Here is a 26148-nt window from a genome sequence, read left to right on the forward strand (position 1 = left end):
GCATCTTTCTCCAGTGAAGGATTTTAAGTTCTTGCATTTGGGTCAAAAGTTCGTTACCGTTGCGTAAGCGACTACGCTCGTACCGACACGGTGGAATCGAGGTGCGACCATCGCGAGCCACAGCGATAAGTGATGCTTGTAAGGGTCCCCGATCGATCCTTACCGCTACGCTCCATCGCACCGCTTCGAGCCCAGCCGCTTACGCACCACCACCGTGCTTCATGTCGTTTTGACCTTACTATGCAAAGTGTTCTGGTTTATGGTGCTATATGTAGTAAACGGTTACGTGAAATATGAAACAGTTTCCAATTGTGTTTCATTTCTCGTGTCTAACACGATGATTTCTCCATAACAGCATAAGTATAAAGCAGTTTTTGTTATTACGTGCTATGATGGCTGGGAGTTTAAGGGAGTGTCCTTCCGCGAATTTAATCGGCCACGTGAGTGGAACCGCACACAAGAATGTCGCTAATTCGTGACCGGACCGTAAATGTCAGGGAATATTGGGAATTTCAGATAAGAGCTTTCATTTTTTCAGGTTTTTATGCGTATTCGCTGTGGTCTTCATACGCAAAATTAGCACCGACTAGTTCCTTTGTGATGTAGTTCATATTTCTGTGGGACGCCCATGGTGAACGACTGGCGTTTATAGTTTATAATGTATAAACATGTTAAACATGTTAGAACAGCGTTGTTCTAACATGTCAAAGTTCTGGGGCTTCTCTTTGGAGCACAATTTAGCGTTTCAACTTCGCATATCACATTTCGTATGGAAAATAGATTCGATCGCTGATTAAAAACTTAAATGTGCTTGGGATTTTCTTCGCAGTTGATTTCTTTACGTTCTAATGTTTCTATTAGTCGTATTATAACCATGCGCTGTATTTTATATCCACCGTGTTCTTTCACTGGAGAATTCCCACAGTTAAATATTGTATTATTCATGATCGTTTCCTCTATATCTGTTTCTTCGTTCTTTGCGAGTGCATGAAAAAAAAACTTTTCGCATTTTCATAGATATTTTTACTCGTTTTTGACAAATGTTCTTGCTAAGGACTCTTAAATCCCAGTTAGATAGCAACCTATGCAAAAGGGATAATTTCGTTTCTGATTGAACAGAAACTAGTTATATAGGAAACATAGCGAAGACTTTTTTCTTTTAGTTTATAGCGGAAAGTGCAAAACGTGAGATTCCAGCTTATGGACATTTTCTGTGCTTCTCTTCATTTCTCATGTAGCCAATCTGTCTGTTCCTTTTCTGCCATGTTTCATGTTTTTCTCGATTTGTCCAGATTGTGCAATATTGCGGAACGTGTTGTTTTTGTGTCTCCCTCTACCTCATCCAGTTCTCCCCAAATCTGCGGTTGAACGTCATTTTATTTCAAAACGCTGGTGTGGTACGTATCATTGACTGATGTCAGGCATTTATCGATTGATCGAACGTTTCTCGGATTGTACTGGGACGAAACGACGCTTTCCGTATCTTCGCGTATTGTGAAGTTTCCCTGCATTGCTACGTTAATTCTACGTCGCCAAACGGTTTTCCACGCTAGAAGGAAAATTGGTGTGTTCAAATGTGAGTTACTCTTTGTTGTTGTGTTTACATTCTCGGTAAAAACGCTGTATTATGCTGTATTGGCTAGCATTAACATTAGCTGGGACGAAACATAGATTCTAAGAAACTTTTCTCCTTTTTTATCTTAACTAGGACTATTTGTCTTCACAGTGCTATTTTCTTTTTTTTTCTACTTGAATGCTCACCAAGTAATGTTTCTTCGTGAATAAAGCGAAAACTCTCGGCGTCGTTCTGCACTATTGGGAAGGAGTAGATTACGAAGGCTTTTTATGAAGTTTGATCTGAATCCGGTTTCTGCACTTTATTTTTGTTTTCGTTTCTACTAGCAAATTTTGGTTTTTTATATTTTCTAGGATTCCTGGGTATTAGATCTTCGAATGCACCAAGAGCGGTAACGTACCTCTCGACATTAATTTTTTGCAGTCTCCCTCTATAGACATGCAATTATTACATCTTTACATCAAAATACTGTAGGGGATTCTATTCGTTCGTTCAGCGAATTGTGGTTGCGTTTTATTCTAGACATGGAATACCACGCATCAGTAATAGATTATCGTTGATCGATTATTTATTACTAATACGATGTCGCCGCTTTTCTCCTCCTGTGGAGTGATATTAAGTTACGAAGTTGAAATGATATATGAAATCCCTGCAAATTAAGTGTCTTGCATAGTGAAAGAATTTGAACAACCACAGAATCACGTACTTCATTCCAAAGCTGCAGTCGTGATTGCAGGAAATTAATCTCCATACCAAAATCATCTGATTACAGTAGCGTTTTGTTCGTTCTGCACGCATAAGATGTTGTTTAATGATTTTCCTCCCATTTAGTTTTTGTTTGTTATAGTTATTTCCTGTTGTTTTGAAAAGAACCGCTTTGATATGATTATGAGGATAATCTTTTTTAAAGCAGCTTTCGTCTTCGTCGCTATATCTGATACATCGCCTATTCTAACTTTAAATGTCTGCTAGCTAAGGCAAATTATTCCTAGATATGTATTTTATGTTGACTTCTTTATCACTTGAGTAGTCTTTATTTGTACATTAGAAACAGTATTTTCGAGGTAAATTTCTTCTACTTTACTGCACGCTATTTTTTGGTTTTTGCACTTTTCTTATATATATATATATATATATATATATATATATATATATATATATAATGAGATGTATTAGCTTCGCAACATTTTTTGTGGTATGTCTAAAGTGTGTAACGTAAAGCTTATTTGTTTCATTGCTGATTTGTTTTTTTTATAACCTTGAATGTTTACAGATTATCCCATTGGCTGATTATCAAATTATTCTTCGAACGTTGAATTTGTTCCTAGAAAGATCTATATGAGATGTTTCTTGAGATTTATGTTCTTATGTTTCTTTGTCAAGAACTTGTTTTAAATCCCATATATCCACAGCGAATCTCTGTTAGCAATCTCTTGGTATTTGCTTATACCATATTACAACGCGGCATCAATAGCATTTTAATCCAAGTTGGTATGGTATGCCAAGGTCATTAGGAAGGTGCGTACCACAGCTGTAAAGGTAACTAGTTGTCTTTTTAGAATGTCTTCGACGGCCACGCAGCGCTCGTTGCTGCTTGCGCTGAGCGGTGTTTCGCTAGCAGCTCTATTTATATGGTATCTACAGTCGAAAAAAACTCGGCGAACTTCACCCATTGAGAATGTGAAGAGGAGTAAGAACACGGAAGAACTGGATAACAATGAGCAAAAGGTTTGTGTCTGTACTTTTTTTCATGTTTTTCGAGTCTTTCGAAAATGTGTAAGGCATGTTGCAAGTTTTTGCTCGATGCTTCAATTTTGTTCTACGTTCAGAATCCATGCTTCGTTTATTTGCATTCTCGGAACTCCCATTGCTGTAATGTATTGAATCTGTGAAAAAAAAGTCTGATTAGTTACCTTAGCAGAGGAATCCTCATTTCATTTAGAAATTGTGCTCGTTTTCTGTACTTCATATTCTTTCACGGTATTTTTTCTCTGAATTTGTGAACTCTTTCTGTTGCATTTTTAACATCCTTACCTAGCTCGGAAAACTATTGCCTGGCTTACGATTAGGTTTGGTCTGCCTATCTGCTTTTGATCCTACATGGCCAAGGGAGTCTCCATAAAAATTTGTTTTCGTCTTCCGTCTATGCAGTCGTTTGTTTTTACGACGTTATTCACTATCTGCGACGAATAAGTTTTATTTCGAGGTTTCAACGTTTTACGTTTCATCTGGATTTGTAACGGATGTAAGCGGCTCTAAAGACCTTTCACGGCATCGACATGAGTCACTTTTACTTGTTGGGGTAGGCTAGAGTTTTGAAATGCTGTATAAACGAGTGAGCAATTGAAGTACTGATATATAGCCGCCAGTAAACGAGCTTCTCAGAACTTAGTATACACTTGCAAATGAACACGCATACGCGTATGTTTAACAACTTTGTTATTCCGCAGCTGTAGTATTACGACAACTCTGATGAAGCTATGTAGCCAGTACGACAAAGACGGTTTGCTGCAAAGAGTATATGTAAAAAGCAGTAACTAGCGCAAAGACCGCAAATTTACATTCCACCAGACATAAATTTGTATGTATTCACTTTATCCACACCACTTATCGATACTTACCCCTCTACCAACCTGAATTAACCTCATGGCGCTCAAAACTTTGTTTATAAGAACTTTGAAAGCGAACCTGTTGAAAGTCTCATCAGTCTTCCATCAAAAAGAGATGTTTACTTTTAAATTGAATTTTTACAGCATGTTTGTACACAAACATACTGCAAAAATTCATTTAAAAATTTCATTTTTACAAAACATAACAGGAGCTCTTCTTCATTCTAGTTTTCCGTTTACATATAATATAGGCACATACACTTCATGGCTCAAGTTTTGAAGTTCGTTTAAATGATGAAATGGACTTATTTTCCGAGGGACTTCCAGTTTCATAGATAAACTTCCGGACTTTTATTTTTTCCAAATTTATTCCAATTTCTCTCATTTTTTTTTGGCTTCCTCGGATTTTTTTTTTAAATGGGAGTCTAGCATCTGACCTAAGTTTCATGTAGAAGCGCTTAATAGCAAATGAGTACGTATTCCTCAGCTTTTGTCCTTGTGTCAATGAACTTCTGTGGAAGGGAGTGACATGAGTAGTTTCATTTCGAATTTCCACTCACCAATCAGCGCTGTTTCTAGCGTGATTGGTATATTCAACAATTTGTTTGTTTTGGCCTCTTGGTCACTGTTCTGTGGCCCTGTTTTCAAGTTCTTGTGTTCTTTTTTTAGTCAAAGGAGTTACCAAGTTAGTCCCCAAGGAGTCCCTCCCTTTTCACTTTCGCTGTTTTCGTCACAGAAGAACTACCAATCTTTGAAAATTAATTTAAAAGGGCGCATACTTCGTCATTCGTTGAATGGCTGTCTATTTTGATTCAAAACTTTGGGATATCAGCGCATAATTACCGATATAATCATTAATTCATAATTGAAATAATTAACGAGGAATAAATACTTTTTCAATCTTCCTCCAAACTTCATTTGACATATCCTAGAGGCTAGATTCAGCTAGTTAGAAAAAAAGGAAAAGGCAGTCTCCTTCGACAATTTTATGATTTGTTTTATTGTTTCCCAAGGGGAATACTTACGAGGTAAGTACAACTATATGGAATGATTAGTGTCATTATTCATTTGCTCTAATTGTGTTTTACTAAATAGTTTTGAACCGTTTTTTTAAAATCAAATTTGAATGCGGGGAGTCACGTGTAAACGATGCACGGAGAGATGGGATGGCGAGATTTCTGTCGTGTTTGGTTTTGCCTTGCCTGGGAGGCTGGTGCTGAGCAATCGATTCCTAGCAACGCGCGCTCGCAGTAACTCTTTTTTTCCCCTCTTAGTGTCGCATAAGTATGGAGTTCATTATCATCATGTTTTTATGCAAATATATCAAAAAGTTGTCCAAATTCTGCAGAACGTAATCTGAGTGTTTTTGATGTTGCGGAGCATTTGAATCATACTGATGCGAACCACTTTGTTCATTTTCTGATTCGATAACATTCTGAGAAAATCTCAGCGAATCCTACAAAGTGCAGTATGCTGATTCGTAAGTTCTTTTGTTTGTACATAAGGTAGATGGGAAGATTTGCTCTCTCGAGAATATGATGAATTCATTTTAAAAAAATCATTTATGTGGTTTTTCTCAGCATTTTATTTTCGCAAAGGCAGATATACGACACGCGAATATAGTTTTTTTTTTCAATTTTTCTGGTGTTGCATTCTTAGACCGTGTTCAAAAAAATCCGTTGTGGGGGTTGACCTTGGAACTGCACAAAAGGTGGTGCAATTACCAGTGTTACCTACGTTGAACCGGAACTGAGATGAATAAGGTCGTCTTGTGTTGCAAGAAGGATTACTCGTGTTCTCGAATTCCAGCCATTCCTTTGACAAGATAATATTTTCGAAATAGTTCAAAGAAAGTATCCTTCTGTGAAAAATAAGCATCACAATGTAATGATGGGCCCATGTTTAGCGTCCGAGTGGAAACAGTAGGATTCGGCGTTATTGGTTGTGCTAGGGTTGTACGTACGTGATAAAATATGTATTCCAAAATCAAAATTTACGCTGTATTGAGACATTGTATAATTACTACAGACGCGTACACATTATCCAGCGATCGTATAAAAACTCGCAACTGTGCCTCTCGGCTGTAATTTGCTTTGAAAAACTATCTCCGCAATGAGTGGTGTCCTAGTGGATGTTGGGTCTCCTCAAATGCACTCAATGGGGAGAACATCGACCTTTCGATGCAATTTCAATTCAGTGACCTCACGAAAACCCAAGTGCACATTTTCGAAAAGTTTTTCGACAAAAGATTCATGCTTGTCTTCTCTCTCAATTGTGCACATTGCTACAAGGTAAAAGTCTAATAATAGTTTTAACGATAAAAACATTCTCCGTTTCTGAATTTCAATTTCATTTCAAATTTCAAAGACATCTAAGGTTGCAGCATTCTAAGGTCTCATCACATGCTTACACTTGTGCTTTTTTCCCCCTCACTTTGTACAATGTCGTGAAATATGCTCGTGTTCTCTTTGTTTTTGCAATGGAAACTATGTCCTACTCTTATCATTTATGGTAAAAGTGTCCTAGTATAGAACTCTCGTGCATTTACGCTACGTTGAATTCAAATAGTTGTTCGTTCATTGAATCAACAAAAGTGCATACTGTAGTTTGCCTTAGGAATTAAATCCACGTACGCGTATTTTCGTAGCTTCAATTCAAAATTGTTTACGATTTTCCATCTTTTGATTACATGTCATGGAGAATCTTAACTGCTTTTTTCGTTATTCCAATAGCATTTCGTTGATATTCCGTCAGAAAGGTGAAATTTGTTGCAGAAGTCTTTTTCTTAAATTTTGCTTGAAGATCCCACTTCATGAAAAAAAAATTGAAACAATTTTACTGGGGACTTTGATCAGATGTCAACGGTAAAGCCAACCCACATACTCTTCGTCCCGTACTGTTTTTTTCCACTTCTTATGGAATAATGAAAGAGAGCAAATGCTTCCCCCAAATGTTTTTTTTTCTTCCACTTGTATTCTTCAGTGATTCAGAATCTATTATTCGTTGCTATTAGCTTTCCGCGGATTCCATTATGATTTCATTTGACAGAGGATCGGAATTTCCAGAGGACTAATGCGAACGCTTAGATCTCTGAGCCATAAGAATTTAGCGTCCTCCTGCTTCCATTTTCATGATCGATTTATGAGATGATTCTTGCATTCTATAATTCACTCTTACTCGTTCCTTTAGAATCGGTTTACGTCGACAGCTCGCGAGGTGTCGCCAAGTGAACAAGAGAAGAAAGTTGTGGAGAAGCCAGGTACCCTTTGGGGCTTCCATTGAGAAAGGCACCGGTCATTTCAACTTAATTACAACCACGAATTCTAGTCGAGTCGGAGCAAGAGCAGTGTCGTGTTTTGGTTTCTGATACACAACTTAACGCTGGCTCCTTAATAATGACAACATCATTAGAAACCGTTTCGGCGTCAGAGGTGGACTCATCACCTATACCTGTAGTTAATGGATTTGCGAAAGAAGCAAATGAGGTGGGATTTACATCTGTATATGGCTTCTTAACGCCAATTTCTTTCGATTGTTTCACACTTTTTGGGTTTCAGATAGATATTTCGTGGTTCACGAGGGGAACGTCTCAGCGTTTATACAAAAAAAAATCATGTGGAAAGAAAACTGATGTTAGCGTTTTAGTTGATATTAGAGAAAAAAGTAATGACTTTGCTGACTTTGATAGTTTGATTTGACTGTGATTCCCTCCAAAGTTTTGCGAAATATCATTAAACTACAAGCGGAGTAGCTGTTAGATACAGTTCTGTTTGCAACTCTTCATTTTAGTGATGTTTATGTTTAGCGTTTGTTTCTAATCGAATGTTGCGCTCCTTCATCGTTTTTTGTGATTTTCTGCAAAAGGTGGTTGCACGTCCTAATTTGAGGAGAATGTAATGCAAGAAAAAGACTTCAACATCAGTCCTCTTGCTCTATGGCCACGTGCGCAGTGTGTGTTAAGGGCAGGAAACATTCGGCAAGGTCCTCGGCGTTTGTTTGTCCGATGACTCATGCACTAGTCGAGGATGTGATTGTATGATATAGATTCTTTTCTCACAGGCAGTCATTCTTCTCAGTCAACTATTACAGTAAATATTTTTCAGTTTACTTAAAGTTCTCAAAACTTTCTTTAATAAACATGTCACATTTTTAAAGCAATTGGCATATTTTACAACTAATGCTTTTGTTTTGTAATTCAGGGAAGTACTAGCCTAGCTAGCAACTACTACTAACTATTTTAAAATAAGCAAATTTTCGCGGTTTGATGTGAAAGTGTGCATTTTGGTAGAAAAGTGAAGTGCTTGTGTTTAACATCTTTTTATGTTAACAGTTCTCCATATCTTCCTAAAGGTCTGACTTTCTAAAATGACAGACTATCCATGTAGTTTTTTTAAATGATTTTTTTTTGCTTGAATATTACCTCTTTTTGTTTCAGGAGATTGTAAATCAAGTAGAAATTCGCCTCTCGAATGAGGAGGCCCCCAAGAAAGAACCTTGTCATGTGAAGGACGAGGAAAAATGTCAAGAAAAACAGGTGAGTAGTGTCCATCTTAAGTGTTTTCCTTCTATTGTTCTCTTCTCATATTTAATTTTTATATTTTTGTTCCTTTTTTCAATCTTTTCTCACTTTAATAAGAAATGATATTAATTGTGTGCTATAGCGAAAAGATTAAAGCTTGTGGTATCCTTGAAGACTCTTGAATCGGTCGTTTTTAGGTTCTTGAGGAGATGACAGATCTTCAACAGCAATTAATACTTGATGTTTCACACCAAGCAGAACCGGAAGTGTTCTCCTGGTCTGATGAAATGGAGAGGTTCGTTGTTCGTGCTCTGATTTTTTCATTTTCACTATGTTTCCTGAGACCGCCGCAGTTTATTTTATTTTCATCTAACATACACTAAGACGGCTATTCATTTCATTCGCTGGCTTTGTTTATTTCATGTTTATTGATTGGTCATTGAACGTCACTTTTTTTTTAGTGAAAAATAGGTTGCCATCCCTTCCCCCACATTATTAAATTGCATTTCCAAAATGACTATTGTCCAATCCATATACCTTTGCAAAAAAAAAACTGTTACTTGCTCGTCTTTTCTGGAATCGATTCCTCTCAGTCTTTTGCTTTTTCTTTACTCTTTCACTTTTCATCGTCCATCATTGTTGTAAACATCCTTCCAAGGTCATAACTTTACCATTGTTTTCAAGTACAGCCTCTCACGAGGACTTATTTTAGAAGTTACGAGGAATCCCGTAGAAAGGAAGAAGAAGAGCGACAACAACAAGAAAATAGTGCTGTAAATGGATCAGGAGATTACACGACGAGTGATTCCCCCGGACTTGCGAGTCAAAATTCGGAGGTACGTTGACACTCCTTATCGCGTCACTTTTTTGCATTCCCTAGTGCTTTTCAATTACAAAGCGATAGGATGCTAGAAACTTTCAGACTCATGTACTTTTAACTTTTAGTTGCACTCTGTTTCACAATATTCTGGAAAGAACTTGCCTTTATCTCGCTCATTATTTGTCATCATTAAGATTTTTCTGGCGATGGATGTCGGAAAACAGGGATCATTAGTTGCATGCGACCCATCTATTATTTGTATACCAGAATCTCGAGCAGCAAATTGTCGCCTTAATATCGTTTCATATTACCGAATTATTTTAAGATTGCACTCTATAACATGCAGCTTTTCTGTAATTACAGCACTCGCGTTGTAGGAACTGCTTCTCTCAGAATTCTAGAATTATGTGTCGTTTCAGCTGTTCCCTAATCGTGTTCTGTACCTTGATTTAAGAGCCTTTCCTCAATAGAAGTCGTAAAACGTGGTATTGTGACGAGTTGATGGGTATTGTGTGGGTTGATATGGGTGTATCAAATAACTCTCCCCGTTGCGTTTATGATACCCGCATGAGGATTTTACGATGCTTTGCCTCATTGCGTTCACTAAACATTGAAGGGACACACACAAAAGGATGTTGTAAACCTGTTTTCGGGTCGTATGAGGCAAATGATTTACTTTCTCGCCCGAGAAGACTGTTATTTTCTTATGTGTTACTGAGTGAACTTTTGCAACATTTAATAAGGGGTTTGCGTTTTTTTTAAACATTGATTTGTTGCAAGCAGACCGTCGCCATAGCTTATCAAACAATTTCAATGAAAATGATGCAAGACCATGTCTCCATCGTTTCAGGACAGCTTTCAAGCCATACATTCATTGACTTTGTGGCCTTCAGCTTTTGTTCATTTAAATCCCTATGGTATGGAAAGAAAACTTCCTTGTTACTTGTGCTGTTGAGTTACTGATTGATGATCATGTGACATAATCATTTTATGATATTTTCTGTAGGATTACGAAGAGATGCCTTTGCTACCTTTTTGTTTCGTCTTTGGCGAATCGTAAGTTTTTATACAATGACTCCAATAGGTTATTTATCAACTATGTGTCTTTCACAGAAAATATAGGTTCTTTTTTTTAACTAGGTTTCCCACGCATTCTTCAGCTTTCTTTTCTTTCATGATTCATTTTAAAGGTTTATTTTTTTTCCGAAAGCCCAGTTTTCTGAATCATGCAATGTAACAAAAATACGACTATGCACGCACAATTCTTTCACATTCTTCATTGAATATGGTTCAGTGGGGTAGGTGGAATTAGACTAAGCTCAGTATGTTTTTTCTCTGAAGTCTTGACAACTTGATCTGGTGCTAGCCTATGCATATTCTGTGCATTGTTCTCATTGTTCACTCTTCATTGATCTCACTGTTCCAGTTTATTGATGAGTTTCTTTTTTAAAATCACTTCTGCAGAGAAGTGCTGCCCTGTGAGTAGAGGTTGAAAGTAGAGATCATGCACGTGGATGGTCAAATAAAAAAGTAGATTTCTCATAATCAAACTAAATAGATAGCTGCAAAGAGCATACTGTTTCTTAGCTTTTTCTCTAACGTTCACTTTGCGAACTGTAAAAAAAGGTTTCAGAAAGAGGACTGCCCTAACTACAGTGACATCTCTGACATCTCTTAGAATATAGCTCTCTTGTTTTTTTTTTCTAAAATTCTATTCTTCCTGCGCGGTAGAAGACGGTCTTGACAAAAAGCGGAAATTATTTTCAAGTTTGTTTTTAGTATTCAGTATTTATAGCGTATTTATTCACTCCTTAGTGTTAGGCATCTTTAAAATAGATGCTTAATCGTAGCACTCAAGTACATAATCAATCAAACAAAAAGACGAAATCCTGGAAAGAAAAGATTAAGATGGGAAATTCACTTCAGCGCGCTAAGATAAATGACCACTTGGAGTTGAGAGCTGTACGAATCCGCGAATTCCTGCTCGGATCGACTACTAATTGACTACAGGGAATTCAGGGATCATTATAGATCGACCTCAATTTACAGCGAAATTTCCGATTATTAAAAGAGGATGAAGATTTCAGATCGCACTTTTCTACATGGAAATTTCGCTATCCAAAGAAAAAAATTAGTACGAACTGTAGACTGAAAAGGTTTAAGCTAATTTGTTTCAATTTAGATTTCCCACATCTGCAGTTTTTCTTATTAAAGATAATATTTGAACGTCACCACATCTGCAGTTTTTCTTATTAAAGATAATATTTGAACGTCAGAGTCTGGAAAATCATAAGTGAAGTAATGTATCCTTTCCTTTCTCACTTCCCCCAGTCTGACACAGACGAAAACGATTAAAGCAATAGTCTTAATTAAAGATCATTAGAAATGTTGATGTTTGCTTAGCATACGTCATCCAAAAAATTCAAGTAAAGCTGAATCATCAAACTTCTGCAAGCTCGTTTAGCAAACTATGTCTCCGGTTTCTTGCCGAACTTCGTAGCTCGTTGCAAAACCAGCGTTTCTGCTACTGATTTTGTTGCACGCTTGATGAAAAAAAACCTAAAAATAATCATTTTTCGGAAAAAAAATACAAGTAATGAAACTGATGATGATCATCGGTTCATTAAATTGCTTGGAAATTTCCGCGCGATTGCTTGCTCTGCATTTTGTTTGTTCGAAATAAATCGGAGTGAGGTTATGAGAGACATGAGATTGGTTCAAGGCCTGATCATTTAGTCCCGTGAAAAAATGGGTCTCTTAAATGGGTAATGAATAATTTTCTTCTATCCCAGATTTTGAGAATTTTCCGAAAGTTAAAAAAGAACAGCAATTAGTTGAGGTTTTTTTATTTTCGCATTCCAATTAGTCCTGAGCGATTATCTAGCAGAACATTCCCTTCCCTTTTCAAAATTTTCCTTCTCTTTTTACAGAACGGAAATTTCCACCGTTTTATCAGAACTCTTTCCACCACATCATTGGACCCAATCGTCTCTTTAACTGCTGACATGCTCAGTGTTCTAGCGAAAGCCCCTTTTCGTAGTTGTTGTGCGAGTGATTGCTAGTGAAACGAAATCGAGTGGTGATCACATGCCTGTTAGAAACCGAAACCCTGTTTTGTGATTATAACCGAGACATGGGGGAGAGAGAGACACTGTCATAATATTGGCGATTCTAATCGGTGCGAAGATGTTGCAGTGCGCTGCGCTTGTCAGCGTATGATCGAGTGCGCGTGGCGGGGATACGACGCTTGGCCTTTCTACGACGGTAGACAGTGAGCGGACGGACCTGTTTTTATGTGACGATTCAACTCTGTTATCCAATTGGTGTGTAAACGAGGGATCCATCGTCGTATAAACTATATTGTTGATTATAGCAGAGAACATCTGCTTTTTACGCGATTCTGCATCATTCACGTAAATCTGCGCTCGCAAATTCACGTGATGGGCTGACCGGCCGAGAAGCAGCTGATCGGCTTGTGATGCTCCGTAGAATTTGGCCTCCAATAGATGTTCAAAGACTATTTAGAAAGGCAGTACGATCAAACATTGGGAGACGTACGTGGTTGGTCTGTCCTTATGAAATTTGTTATTGCCAATCAGTACAATATAATGTGTCAAACCTATTGAATAGGGTGCTTCGAAAGTGCGATGTATCGAATAGAAACTTGTTTGCTATGGAAAGCTAATGGCATTGCCAAGACGTTTATGTTCGCATCCTTAAACTCATGAAAACGAGAGATCCCAAAAAACGGCACTAAATCTTCACCATGAATCTCTGTTTCTTTTTTTCTTTTCTTTTTCTTGACCTTATTTTTCCGTCTACTCATCATCATCATACATAAAACCACAGGAAATGGCACGAATTTTAGTGGATGAAAAAAAGAGCGGGGAGGAGCAGAATTGTCTGGCGAATTGGAGCGGAAATCTGCAGAGTACATAGAGGTTTTCGGGTGGATCACACCTCATTAACGCCTTTTTTTTTTGCTAGTTGGACGATTATCCTACCTGGACATGATGCCTAAAATGGAGTTTCACGAAGAATATGGGCAAACTGTGCATATTCCGTGATTGCAAAGTTTTTATCCTGTGTTTACCTCCTTCAGGCTGTATGCAATTAGAAATGTACTATGTTTTTGGGATAAAAAAACGAACATGTTGAAAATGAATCTAGGCAAAAGGAATAAAAGCAGCAGATTATATTATGAATGCAAATCATTTGGTTATTCTCTTACCTTTGAGGCCGAACTCAGTTTGGCTTGTAAGTTCTTTGATTTTTGCTTACTTGAGTGTACCAGGCTTCGTACATGTCATATAATATTCCATACAAATTCTGTGCCAGTCACGAAATTTCTTGGACACGCACCTGGCAGGAGGGCTTGAACGTAATGTTTAGCGTTCGATTCGACGTACAGAGGCGCCTGATTCAATAAGATACAATGTTTACACATGCCGTGGTTGTTCAAATTGACAGGAATACGGGGTTTTCATCCTTTTTCCACATGGATTTGGTTAGTGGTACTTGAGTTGCGGAAATAGAATTGAACGCTGCCTGTGCACTCCTATAAATCAGAATTATATAACGGTTATGCAGCGCATGTGGTGTGCCGGAAATGGCGAACGGAACGACCTATTTGGGGCACATTTGGAAGATTGTAAGGGAAAAACATGAAGTCGTAGAAGTCATAATATACATAGTTGGGAGAATGTGGGGTTACAAAGAATATGTGTATTGGAGAACAATGTACGTTATTCTAGAACATTCTCTACTAGTTTTTTTTTTCGGGAATAACTCTTTTCGAGACGAAGAAACTGATAATTCTTCCACTCCTCCATCATTCCTTGGATATTCGTTTACAGCTTAGAAACTGGAACTAATCTGAGAGATAAGACTGATCCCAGCTCTCAGTTTATGAAATCAAGTTTATTTGTGATACTGATTCTAAAATGACAAATTCTCCCTGCATACATAGTTTCGACACGACTGTTTTTATTCTTGATTGAATACAAGATATAGGATTTAATTATTATGTAAATGATGCATGAGTACCGCATTTTCAAACAGCTTTCAATTTTTTTCATTTAGAGGATAAAATAATTTTTAAGCGATTTACATCTAGTGACTAGAATTTTTGAGTAGCTAGGTATGTTTTGAATTTTTCTAGAAATACTAGAGACTCTCCCAGATTTTCAAAGTGAATCATAAAGTTTGGAATTTTTGAAAATAAAAGACTGGCCTTGAACAGATGATCTCCTATCCCGAACGCTCGTTTTGAACCCTCCTGAAATTTTGCTTAGTTCTGAAGGATTTCCTGTAAATTCCTATTCATATTCTATTCATTTTGATGCCTCTCACATAAGAAATCATGTGGTATAACCATCTTCAAATATTTTATTGTTAAAGTTAATGATTGCTACGATATCCTTATTTTTATATTCTCACTGTACGTTTTCAGAAGAATTATCCTTTTCTGCCCCTTTCTGTCTCCCTTGAACTTTTTTTTTCAAATATCTTACTTCAATCTTTCTGTCAGTCGTCGCTACAGCTATAACTATTATCATAGCTAAGCTATCAAATAGCTATGACTATTTAATTTCTGAAGTCATTGGGTTTTGGAGTTGTAAATGCGATCGCTGCAGTCTATCAACTCTAAGGTTTCTATTTTAATATAGGTGTAATTGATTGAATCACTGTTTCCCTTCTTTAATCTATTTTTCCATCCCATCATTCTTTCTTGTTGCAAAATTTGAATGCGGGCCATTTCTTATCTTCCTATCGAAATTCTAGGATCTCGAAGTTTATGGTCAGGAAATTCATGGTAGTTCCCGTTTTGTTTTGTTTTGTTCTCGAATATCACGTACCTGATTATGCATCTATAGCTAAATATATTTATCTGCGGCTGTGCGATTTCTATGTAAAGTAGTTTTTCGAATTTCAGTGCGCTTTTCTTTCAATTCCTAATTCACTCTTTTCTCTTCCTGATCAGAGCCTAGAAAAAAAGGTCTCAAAAATCATCCATTCTTGCATAGAGCATAGAATGAGTGGTATGGTATACTTTGAAAAAAAAAAGAATAGTAGCACGTGAAGACGTCCACTTTATCTACTCGTTTTGTTCGTAACTCGATCTAAGCACTTTGGTGTCCTTTCGCTGTGCGTCGTGACGGCATGCATTTGTTTTCTGATTCAAAATAGACGTCATCGAGTTATTTTCTGCAATGCAGTTGTGCGATTTCTGTTGTTTTTTTCTCGCACAAGTGTGCTGTTCGGGTACCAGTTCCTGGGAATGTAAGTGGCATCATTGCGGCCGCCCCGGATCTTAACGTACTCTTATGATCAGCTCAACGCACTGCGCTATCGCAGCGTGAATACGGTTTCTTTCGTCGTTTTCAAACCCTGTTGCACTCTCCGTTTCATGCAGCAGCACTAATGATTTGTGAGTTGCACGCTCGGTTGGCAACGCTGTCTGGCAGGATGCCAGTGGCGTCGGCGCCCGCCGCCGGCAGTTATCAATGTTGTGGGAGGCGTACGAGAGCGGTGGTGTTGGTGCCGTCGCCCGTATCGATTGATCAAGGCGACCATGCCGACGTCGTTATCGTTTTTTCATGCGATTTTCAGCGGCTATTGTGCTGGTTTTTGTTATGAGAATAGCGCTGTTCGGGCGATAGGACGCCATATGCGTTGCGCAAGTTGCTATCAATGATTTTTGAGCTATTGCTCGAATGTGACTGGGTCTTTTTCGGGTTAATGAGAAGCGCTCGATTACTGTCGGATGTACGAGCTCCTCTCATGTTCAGTACTGTGGTTGGACCGTAGCAGACGAGTTCACACGTGTGACGAGTGCTGCCACGGTTGCACTCTCTGCCACGCCCCACTCGTCTCGTACCTCCCAATTTCACTCGCACTCTCCTCTTCTGCTAATCAGCGCTTCCATCTACGAAGTACTTCTTTCGCACTCGCTCCTCTCTTGGCGCTCTCACATCCACGTGCATTTTCGTGGGGGGCGACCGCCCCCAACTTGGCCGGCGCCATTTTCTGACGGCATCTTTCTTGCGTCTCGCGTCGGGCGGTGTTTGTTGTTGTTGTTGTTATTGTTGCCGTCCAACTGTTGTTGGTGCAACAATGTTCATGCACCCGCCGCTACTTCCTCCTGTCGCCTTCATCCCTACTCATATTCCACCTCCACCACCACCGCCATCAATGGCATCGTTCCCAAGGCACCTACTCTTTCCGCCTATGCCGTTACCGTTTTATATTCGACCGCCACCGCCACAGACGAATATTAGCAATCAGACGACGAGGCCAATGTCACCGCTGCCGATTACGCTACCTCTGACGATAACGCCACTGAAATCTGCAAAGAATATGCGACGACGGAGTAGTGGCTCATCTGCGCAGTCCATGAGCTGTGCCGCAAGTACGAGTTCGGCTTCGATTTGTGAAGCGGTGAGGAAATAGTTCCAGACTTTAGTTTTTTTCTAAAAATTATGTTAATTGTTTTTACTCGTATTTTTTTCTAGATTCTCGTGATTCTGACATCATCATACATTCTTTTTTTTTCTTCCTTTCATCAAGCTGTCTACATATCTCATGTATTGTTTCACCTTCCAACTTTTGGTCTGTGACTGTAGGCTGTACTCTCGTCACTCTATAATCTACTTCTTACCGTCATTTCCCGCTTTTACTGCTTCAAAAAAATCGCCAAATCGACTTCCCGAGTGCCTCAGTGTGATTAGAAGGCTTTCGTTAGAATTCATGTGGATCAAAGAAAACATTAAATTTTGTAGCGAGTTCTCCACGTTCGCCAGTGATTATTTTTCTTCGGTCACGGTCATTCAGTAATCAAGAATAGCTTATGGTAATATTTGTCCTCTTATAGTAGTTAAGGATTTCCATTTTTGGCGCACTTTTTTCGTTTCAGTTTCAGCGTTCATTTCTCTGGTCATAGTGGTTACATGCTACAAATAATGTCAAGCTGTTGAATAATTCATATACATGTTCTGAAGAGCTCAGCCTTCCTTTTAATGATGTAATCTAGAAAAAAAGGGATAAAATTTATTTTGCATTGACGTTGCTTACTCATTAGATTATCTTGTTTGCATGATAGTCTTGAAAAAAGAGCTGGTTATTCTTCTCTTTTTAAAATTGATCTAATCACTGTCTACTGTAGTTGCTTGCAGTTCCAACAAATGAGCTCATAATTAGAATATTTTCACGCGTGTTTTGCATTCGAAAAGGGTAATACGGTAATTGCGAATTTGTTCCTGATAATTCGTAATCTGCAATAGTGGCTAAGATTGACCCTTTTCGCCGAGAAATCATGAGCATGGTCCGAAAAGTTGCTATATGGATTATTTAAGTTTTAAATACTACGAGTTTTATGCTGCAACGTTCCAGATTCCCAAGAAGAGTTCGATCTAATGACTATTATTTCAAAAAAGGAATTTTATTTCGATGTTAAATAAAGTAGGAAAATTTTTCTCAACCTTTAAATCTACTCTTTTGAAAAGTTTATCTAAAAGTCCAACATTCCCAAATCTTGAGGAAAGATTAGTATTTTGATTGGTTTAAGTCTCACTTTTTTGCTTTGCCCTTTTAATGCACGTTATAGTCCCTGGAAAAGAAACACTTTCTATGAGCTCCAGTATCTCCCCCAGGGACTGATTGTTCAAAGCTATTTCGTGGAATCTTTTGAAGTAATTACGGAATGTATGACAAATAGAATAAAAAACGAACACTACTCTACTTTTTCTAGTCTACTTTTTTTAATCGATGGATGCTCCTTTGTGTCGACCTCCTCTGTGTCGCCTTTATTGAATTCCTCGATGAAAAAGGCTCTGTCGTGGTCCAAAGTGCACTTATTGATTCAACATCGCTTTGGTTTAGGCGGTATGACCTGTAAACTTCACCATTCTTCTCCAACTGTTCAACTTCTTTCAACTGTCACCTCACATTGACTGCTTCATTTTCGTCCGCTGCGAGATTGAGAAGATTATACATGCATATTCACATTTTCAAGTGAAGAGTAATTGCACTAACGGTGTTGTTGTGGAGAATTCCTGCAATTTGGTCATGAGGGATGACCTTATTATTTATTACGCAGAGCTCTACGTAATCTTTCTTGAGATCAAAGACACCGCAAAATGTGGAGGTGTGAGAATGTTTGGTAGACATAGATTTGCTATACACACTTTGCTTTTGAAATTTACAAAGATTGTAAATTTTTGTAAATGATGACCTACATAGAAGTTTCTTTGTGTGCCGGTCGTTTTACCATAGCATCTTTTTTCGAGTACTTGAAGTAAATTTAATTATTTCCTTATTAGTTTGTAGTCGAAGGAGAGATAAGATTGCTTTTCTCCTTCTTCTGCCATATTTACTTTGTAAACTTTTTCTGGATGCTTATCATCAATGAAAGGACTGATAAATGACTCATTGCAAAATTATTTCGAAGTGAAAAAGTAACCTAAAAATACGAAATTAGGCTCTATTTTCTGAGGTACAAACTGGGGCCTGAACTTTTTTTTTGTTTCGGCATATTTCCTTCTCATTTGTTCCTATACACTTTCTTTTTCGTGTTTTCTTAGAGTAGGTCATGCGCTCTTTATGTATAAGGGAAAGTGTCCAACAAAACTGTGTTCTAGAGAACTTCACACTTAGATCTTCATAATATCATGATCTTCTTCTTCTTTGGGATAGGCTTTAATGAAAAGAGATTCTCTAATTATAATGAGTGCTCGTGTAATATTTTTATTTAGCTGATCTATCGTTGAGCAAAGATCAGAAGCTGATCTGTGGCCTATGTAAACATGATTAAATGAGAAATCTGCTGAGCTGTGAAGTTCTTCAGACAGCAGCTGAGGAATTCGGTTATGAAGCCGCCGATCTCATCTTTTTCCTTAGTGTCGGCGAGATCGGTTAATTGTAGTGGTTTTTGCTGAACTAATTATCTGCAAGTATTCTCAAAGGTTCTGTACGATCCACACGTGCTTTGTGGAACCGAGTAATTCGAAGAAATACCATGCCTTCACGCAATACCTGCAGTTGTTTCCAAGAAATTATTCCCAAGGACTTCTTTTTTTTTGGCAAAGGTGATACTCACTTGATGAACGATCTTTCTTTCTCTACAGTACACATTTTATATCGAGCATTTCCATCCGAGCTGTTCTTTCGTCACATCCTTCATGCAAGGTGTTCTTCAGTCACATTCTTTCCCTTTCCCAAACAGGAAAAACCGTGTGATCGGGTATAAGCGGCAGAAGGAATGCCGGCACTGTTTGCTGCATTCATTGTACTGTAATCTAGGCTGCAAAATGTGTAAATTGACCAGCACAGAAATTTTGCTTAATTTTTAAACGATAGTTTTTTCCAACACACACGCACCTAAAAATTAATAAAAATGCGCTTTCAGTAATGAGATAGTTCGACGAGGATACTTTGGTTTTCACGAGCGAAAAAATGACTTTCTCAGTCGAGATTATGAGCTGAAAGTCATTTTCATTCAAAGTCTCACTACTTTCTGATATCTGCGAAAATGCTCCTGTACGATCTTTCTGAGAAGTCACTAAAAGCACAATAGTTCATTAGTTAATTTCCACTTTTCAAGGAATATAATCGCTAATTTTTAAGTTTCATAGAAGCTTTGGGGACAAATGCGTGAGTATGATTGATTGACAATGTATTAATGGATTTCGAAAACTTGGTTGGAATTGACATTGTCAAAGAGACTGATGATTAGAGCCATGAGGGGCTTTTTTTTGCTTTCACTCAAATCTTATCTTATTAAGGTATCCTCGCAAGATTCGGGACGAGCCACTGGTGGATTGGCGTCGTCCCTCTCCCCTATGGATGAGGCTGGCGACGTCTTACCTATGTACGAGTTTGAAATCCCAAATACGTTAGTTGGATTGATCATTGGAATCAAAGGAAAGACAATTAAGGTTTGTTTTTGCGCAGTTTCGGTTTTTCATTCGGCTTTTTTTTATTCTGGGGACTTTGCCTCAGGCAAGAACCATCTCAGGAGTTTTACGCTTTTCTAGGAACTCAGTACCAGAACGGATGTTCGGATGCTTATACGACAACACCATACCCCAGAAAAAGTCGATACCCATCAAATATGTCAAGTATGTGCTTACTGGTGATCTGTGTTAGTACTTCGAAAAGAATCAAAAACTGTTGAAAACTGCCTGGACACTTCGTTGAATGTGATGTAGTTGATGGGATTCCGCTTTCCACTTCCGTCATCGCGAGCTCTCTGTTTCGCCCATCCGTCATCCTTCCTCTTCTTATTATTAAGATTAAACATCTAGGAAGGATAAATTACCAATATAGGATTTTCCACATCAAAAATGGCCATCTCTTAATTATCGGATGCTAACTACCGCTGCTTTTCTCACTATCCTTGGACTTTTCAAATTTCAAAATTTCTTCTCAAATATAAATTAGGATTCAAGCATGACCATATGAATAGATGTCAGGGAACAATGTCATTATTTCGTGATGTGATCATTTTTAGGTTGAGGGTTGAAGGTTTGAGAAATCATAGGTTCTACCTCGGAGCTTTATTTCTAGCATTATTAGCTCACTTGAGCATGTGGTCAGTAGCACTCCAATGCGCTTGTGAACCTATCATGACACTGACGAATTTCTTCAGAATGAGGGAGAACAGGATAGAGATTTATAAAATTCAATGAGTTTCTTTTCAGGTGCGTGGAAAACGGGAACAAATTAACCGTTGTCTTCAAATGCTGCGTAGACGATTCCCGCCGGCACGATTTCCTGAATTGAATTTACAACCGGTATTACCGCCACCACTTCCGAATAATCTATTCGACGCACTGGCTGCCCAGCCAAGCTGGGTGAGTACTTTTTCTTCCTCCAGCTGATTCAATGCTCAACGTTTCTGTTTGATATTTGGACTTTTGATCATTGTTGCACTCTTCAGCTGACCCTCCCTGATGCCATACCGTGTGAGGTTGTTTGTTCTTCGGTGATTGATCCAGGACACTTTTTCTTGCAACAACCAACGCATCCGTCGTTCTCCTCCTTATCACATCTTGACATGTATATGATTAGGCTTTATAGCCAAGGAACAGACATTCCCGATTTGCCAAAACCCTGTCAAAGTGCGTTCCCACATATTTTGACGCTACATTATAAATATTTTTGTTATTTGCCCTTTGCCTATACTGTAAGTACTGAGATTTCAGCTGGTCTCCTCTGTGCGGCTCCAGTACTCGGTGCATGGTTCCGGGCAGTTACTGTGAGCTACTACGTGGATACAGATGAAGTAATGTTAAGATTTGTGGATTATGGAGGTTACACACGGTTACCAAGAAGTGAATTGAGGCAAATCAGGTACGGGTTGAGCTATATTGTGATTTTTGCTCCGTATTTCCACTAATATTCTAATACTATACAATGTTTTTTGAATACCTGCCATACAATCGTTTTCGGTTTAGTGTTAGGAGTCCAGGACTTTAGATAGTTATCGCGATAATTGCAGAGAGCCATGGTGCATTCTTTTCTTTGATCTTTAAAAATATTTCTGATAATCGAGATTAATGATATCATCCACGTCGTTAGTGTTGAGGTTTTTATTGTAGCTATTTTCTTAAGGGATATAGCTGCCTTTGGACAGGAGAAATATCTGCTTCTTTGTTTTAAATGTCGTCTTAAATCAATCTCTCGCTATTTTGCGCTGTGATAATTAAGGGCTGTAATTAGAGGGTGGTATAGTGAGAAATGATTGTGCTTCGTACTAACAATGCCCTTTGTGACAGATGAGAGTGCACCGAAATGCCAGAGACTGCTTGCTGTGCTTCAACACTGTTCTTTTAAAGGCATCACCCCACGAATCTGAGGTGGTGCAGATTTCAGGTGGAGTATTCGTATACGGGATAGTAGATTACGGCGAGGTGGGTGATTCCGTCCATTTCTTGTTAATTGCTGTAAAAAACGGCCCGGAAGATGCGGCGTGTGCACACGGCTGGTGCGCTCCAATCGAACTCGTTGTAGAAAATAGCGCGCCAGAACGCTCGAAGCCGTACTTCCGGGCCGTTTTTTTACGGCAATTAGGAAGAAATGGACGGAATCACCTCCTCTCTTTAATCTACAATCTCTAATACGAATACTCCACCTGAAATCCGTACCACCTCAGATTCGTGCGGTGATGCCTTTAATTTCGAGTTCATTTAGTAGCACAAGATTTAGAGGGATGACTAATGAGGAAAGTTTCATCCTTCGGATTTCGCTTTTCTTAAGAAATGTGGATAATAAACAAAGATATCATTTCTTCCTTTTTCGCAACCTCTTGCCTGATTCCGAAGGGAAACATCAGCTCTGAATGATACAACTCTTCTTCCTCGAAGCATGATACAGCTCTTTTCTTTCTCGGAGCATTGCTTTAGGAGATTAAAGAAAGTCCGCAGGGAATTAATTAACGCATCAAAAGTTGACCTAACCATCATATCGGATACGCAACTAGCTGAATATCTTGGTACTTCCCCGCCGCCGTTGATCGTAGGATAAGAGTCAAATATGTCCACTAGTGAACGATATAACATCAGCAAGACTTGAAAAGATTATTTTGAACTGAATTTTAATGAAATTGTGAGCAAAATTATATTTTTTTTTATGCAAAAAAGGGGTTTCTACTAAGTACTGAAAGGATTCCGAAAGAAATAAAAATAAGATCATGCAAGAGAAGGAAACGTAGCATTTTTCTGCACGAATTTATACCTATTATTACCTTATTAACCAGGAAAACAGTTTTTTTTCCGCTGCAAAACTACTAAATTTAAACATTTTTTCTGCAAGTGTAACATTATATGCGGACGTCGGTTTTTCAATTCAAGCAAAGGAATTATGTAGTTGACAGCGGCATAGAATTACTTAGTCTTCCACGCGATTTCGATTTCGGCCCGGATATAATGTAAAGTGACGAATTTTCAGCTATTTAACTGCGGAGAAAATCCGGCACGCACTATTTCTGTCAAAATTTAGATGCTATGATTGAATAGAGAAATCTGTTGTAGTCATACCATTTCGCTTCTGGACTCTCAGACCACTTAGATGTTACTTACACTCTTTTTGATTGTTATTGTTTTAAAAGAACAGTCTCTGAGTCGTTCAACGGATTAATTCATCTCGCAAGATATTTTTTCTTTTTGACGAAAATACTGGTTTTTTGCTGCTTCTCTTAGGCGTTCTTTTTACCCGAACGACCACTAACAAATGTTCATTTTCAGGACAGATTTGATGTCATTGCCGTTCCAAGCGATTGAATGTTATTTAGCACACGTGCAACCAATTGATGGTAAGTCTACGCTTTCATTCCCTATTGTGTTTTTGTTGCATGCAATTTGGCCGTTCTAGTTTTTTTTTTTTTACTGATTTGTTTTCAATTCCATGGATGTTGATTTTACACGTTCCATTATAGCAGGAATGGTTTTAGGTACATGGCAGTGGGGTGAAGCAGCATTTGCACACTTCCAAAAATTATGCATGGGTAAAGTGATAAATGCCACAGTTGTTGGGTTCAACGTGAACGACAAGGTTCCGATGGTGGAGCTCACAGTGGTCGATGAAGAAAATAAGGTGAGCGTATCGAGTTACTAAGATTGCGGGATTCCCTCTTAAAATTTTCTTTGCGGATGTTCACGGTTAACAATAAGTTGCTCTATTTAATGTGTAAACTTTAAAAGGTCGAGAATTGAAGTGAGAGGGGAATGTCATTGTCAGAACAAGGTCAAAAATGTCTGTCTTAAGTTGATAACATTTGTCAATTGAGTAGCTATTTCTCGACAAATGTCTAATTGAATTTCGTGTTACTTGATTTTGCACTTAAAGGCTGCATACCACGAATCTGAGGTGGTGCGGATTTCAGATGGAGTATTTGTACACGGGATAGTAGATTATGGAGAGGAGTGTGATTCCGTCCATTTCTTCCTAATTGCCGTAAAAAACGACCCGTAAGATGCACGCGTGCACAAGGCTGGCGCGCTCCAATCGAACTCCTTGTGGAAAATACTGCGCCGGAATGCTCGAAGTCGTATCTTCCGGGCCGTTCTCTACGGCAGTTAGGAAGAAATGGACGATATCACCCTTCTCTCAATAATCTACGATCCCGTATACGAATACTCCACCGGAAATCCGTACCATTCCAGATTAGTGGGATGATGCCCTTAACGTATTCTGCGTGTCTAAATCTGTAGTCGAGTTTCAAACGATCTTCTGACGAACCTTCTTTTTTTCTGGTAGTTGATCGATCTTTGGAAGTCGGGTCTGATCCTTTACGAATGCTTCCATAGCAGTACTTTTTTTTCGAGATTTGCATTGCAGTCAATTCTTAGCTTCCTTGTAATTATTTGAATTTTTTTTGTACTGGTGTCGCAATGAAAATTGAGCAAAAAAATGAAAAAAGTGTGTGCCCCCCCCCAAAAAAAAACTCAAAAAGTATTCACACTAAAAGTACAAGTGCGTAGATGGAAGAGAAAATAATAACATAAAAACCGTGAATCCATAAATCATAGCAAACATCTTTCTTCTGAGTCTTGGTGTTCTCTGCGGAACGAACTACAACAATAGTACAACGTGACGAACGAATGAATGATTTCCGCTGGTGTACATCTCCGACGCATTCATCCGTTTCGTATCGTAATGATTTAAAATAAGGATTTCTAGGTTTCTTGATCACTCTTTTGAGTGATGATGTTCAGGCTGGCGACGCCTTTTTTCTTCTCAATAATGCGCATTTTCGCTGGGGGAATATGGATTCCTATTCTCGTTCTGTTATGAATGATCTGTTCAATAACATCAGCACAACTAATAATGTTTTCAAGCCGCGAAACAGTTATTGAAAGAGCAGCACGAATTGATGAAATAGATAACAGCGAAATCTAAGTTCACATGAACCCCAAAAGCAGGAGCGAGGCACGAGAGCGTCCAACCTTCGTTTTGATACGCTGATTCTTCATAGAATGTATGCGGAAGGTGAAGAAGAGTAGTGAAAAGAGATCTTGCTGATACTGTTCCGGCTTTTCTTTCTCATTTATGCTTCCAGGACTATAGCAGAGGAAAAAAAAGATAGTCGCGATGGTTTCCTTTAGGACTACATGATTATTCCTAGGAAAAGAAGCAGGATCACGAGCACAGAATGATTTCATACATAAAACTGTCTACTTTCAGACGATACGTGTCGATCAGGATCTAATGGAGAATGGTTTCGCTAAGGCATCGGATCCATCGAAACTGCAAAAAGTTGCAGCAGCAAAATCTCGACCGCTCTCCGCACATTCGGCTCCAATGGTTGCCGCTGTTTGACGCATTGTGAGCCTGTAGGGAGTAGCTAGGTGAACGCAAAGGAGTCTTGCCAGTTTCTTTTCACATGATATCACAACGCCTACAGTAGTGGATCTAATAAAGCGAGCAGCTCCGCCATCCTACTTTCATTTTTCATATCCGCGAAAGTTATATAGAATCAAGCAGTCACGACGATCATATATTTAGCGTCTAGAGTTTAGCACCAATAGCCACCTAAAATATATAGCCATTTTGTTGTGTTTGTGGTTGGTTGTTTCTCTCGTTTTCCCATTTTTTTCCTTTTTTCCCCCCGAGTTTTTCTGCTATC

The 26148-nt window shown here is 38.5% G+C and overlaps 1 protein-coding gene across 3 annotated transcripts; it reads left to right on the top strand.

Annotated features, from left to right (window-relative positions):
* Window positions 1–389: 389 nt before the first annotated feature.
* RB195_009384 (uncharacterized protein) lies at window positions 390–25841 on the top strand (the record flags this gene model as incomplete). Of its 3 annotated transcripts, XM_064189921.1 has the most annotated exons (16): window positions 390–440; window positions 1554–1576; window positions 3136–3304; window positions 7375–7444; window positions 7513–7670; window positions 8621–8719; window positions 8902–8999; window positions 9417–9540; window positions 20306–20458; window positions 20558–20641; window positions 21224–21376; window positions 21463–21643; window positions 21728–21875; window positions 23768–23835; window positions 23974–24116; window positions 25707–25841. In XM_064189921.1, the coding sequence occupies 16 exons, from the start codon at window positions 390–392 to the stop codon at window positions 25839–25841; spliced, it is 1857 nt and encodes a 618-aa protein (XP_064047502.1). The 3 variants fall into 3 exon arrangements, with proteins under 3 accessions (XP_064047502.1, XP_064047503.1, XP_064047504.1); XM_064189920.1 differs by lacking the exons at window positions 390–440; window positions 1554–1576; window positions 3136–3304; ... (3 more) ...; window positions 8902–8999; window positions 9417–9540 and adding an exon at window positions 16641–16964; XM_064189919.1 differs by lacking the exons at window positions 390–440; window positions 1554–1576; window positions 20306–20458; ... (5 more) ...; window positions 23974–24116; window positions 25707–25841 and adding exons at window positions 7743–7817; window positions 9650–9901 and having other exon boundaries at window positions 3137–3304.
* Between the last annotated feature and the right edge of the window lie 307 nt (window positions 25842–26148).

The sequence above is a fragment of the Necator americanus genome, chromosome III, assembly GCF_031761385.1.
Source record: "Necator americanus strain Aroian chromosome III, whole genome shotgun sequence".
Classification (NCBI taxonomy): Eukaryota; Metazoa; Nematoda; class Chromadorea; order Rhabditida; family Ancylostomatidae; genus Necator; species Necator americanus.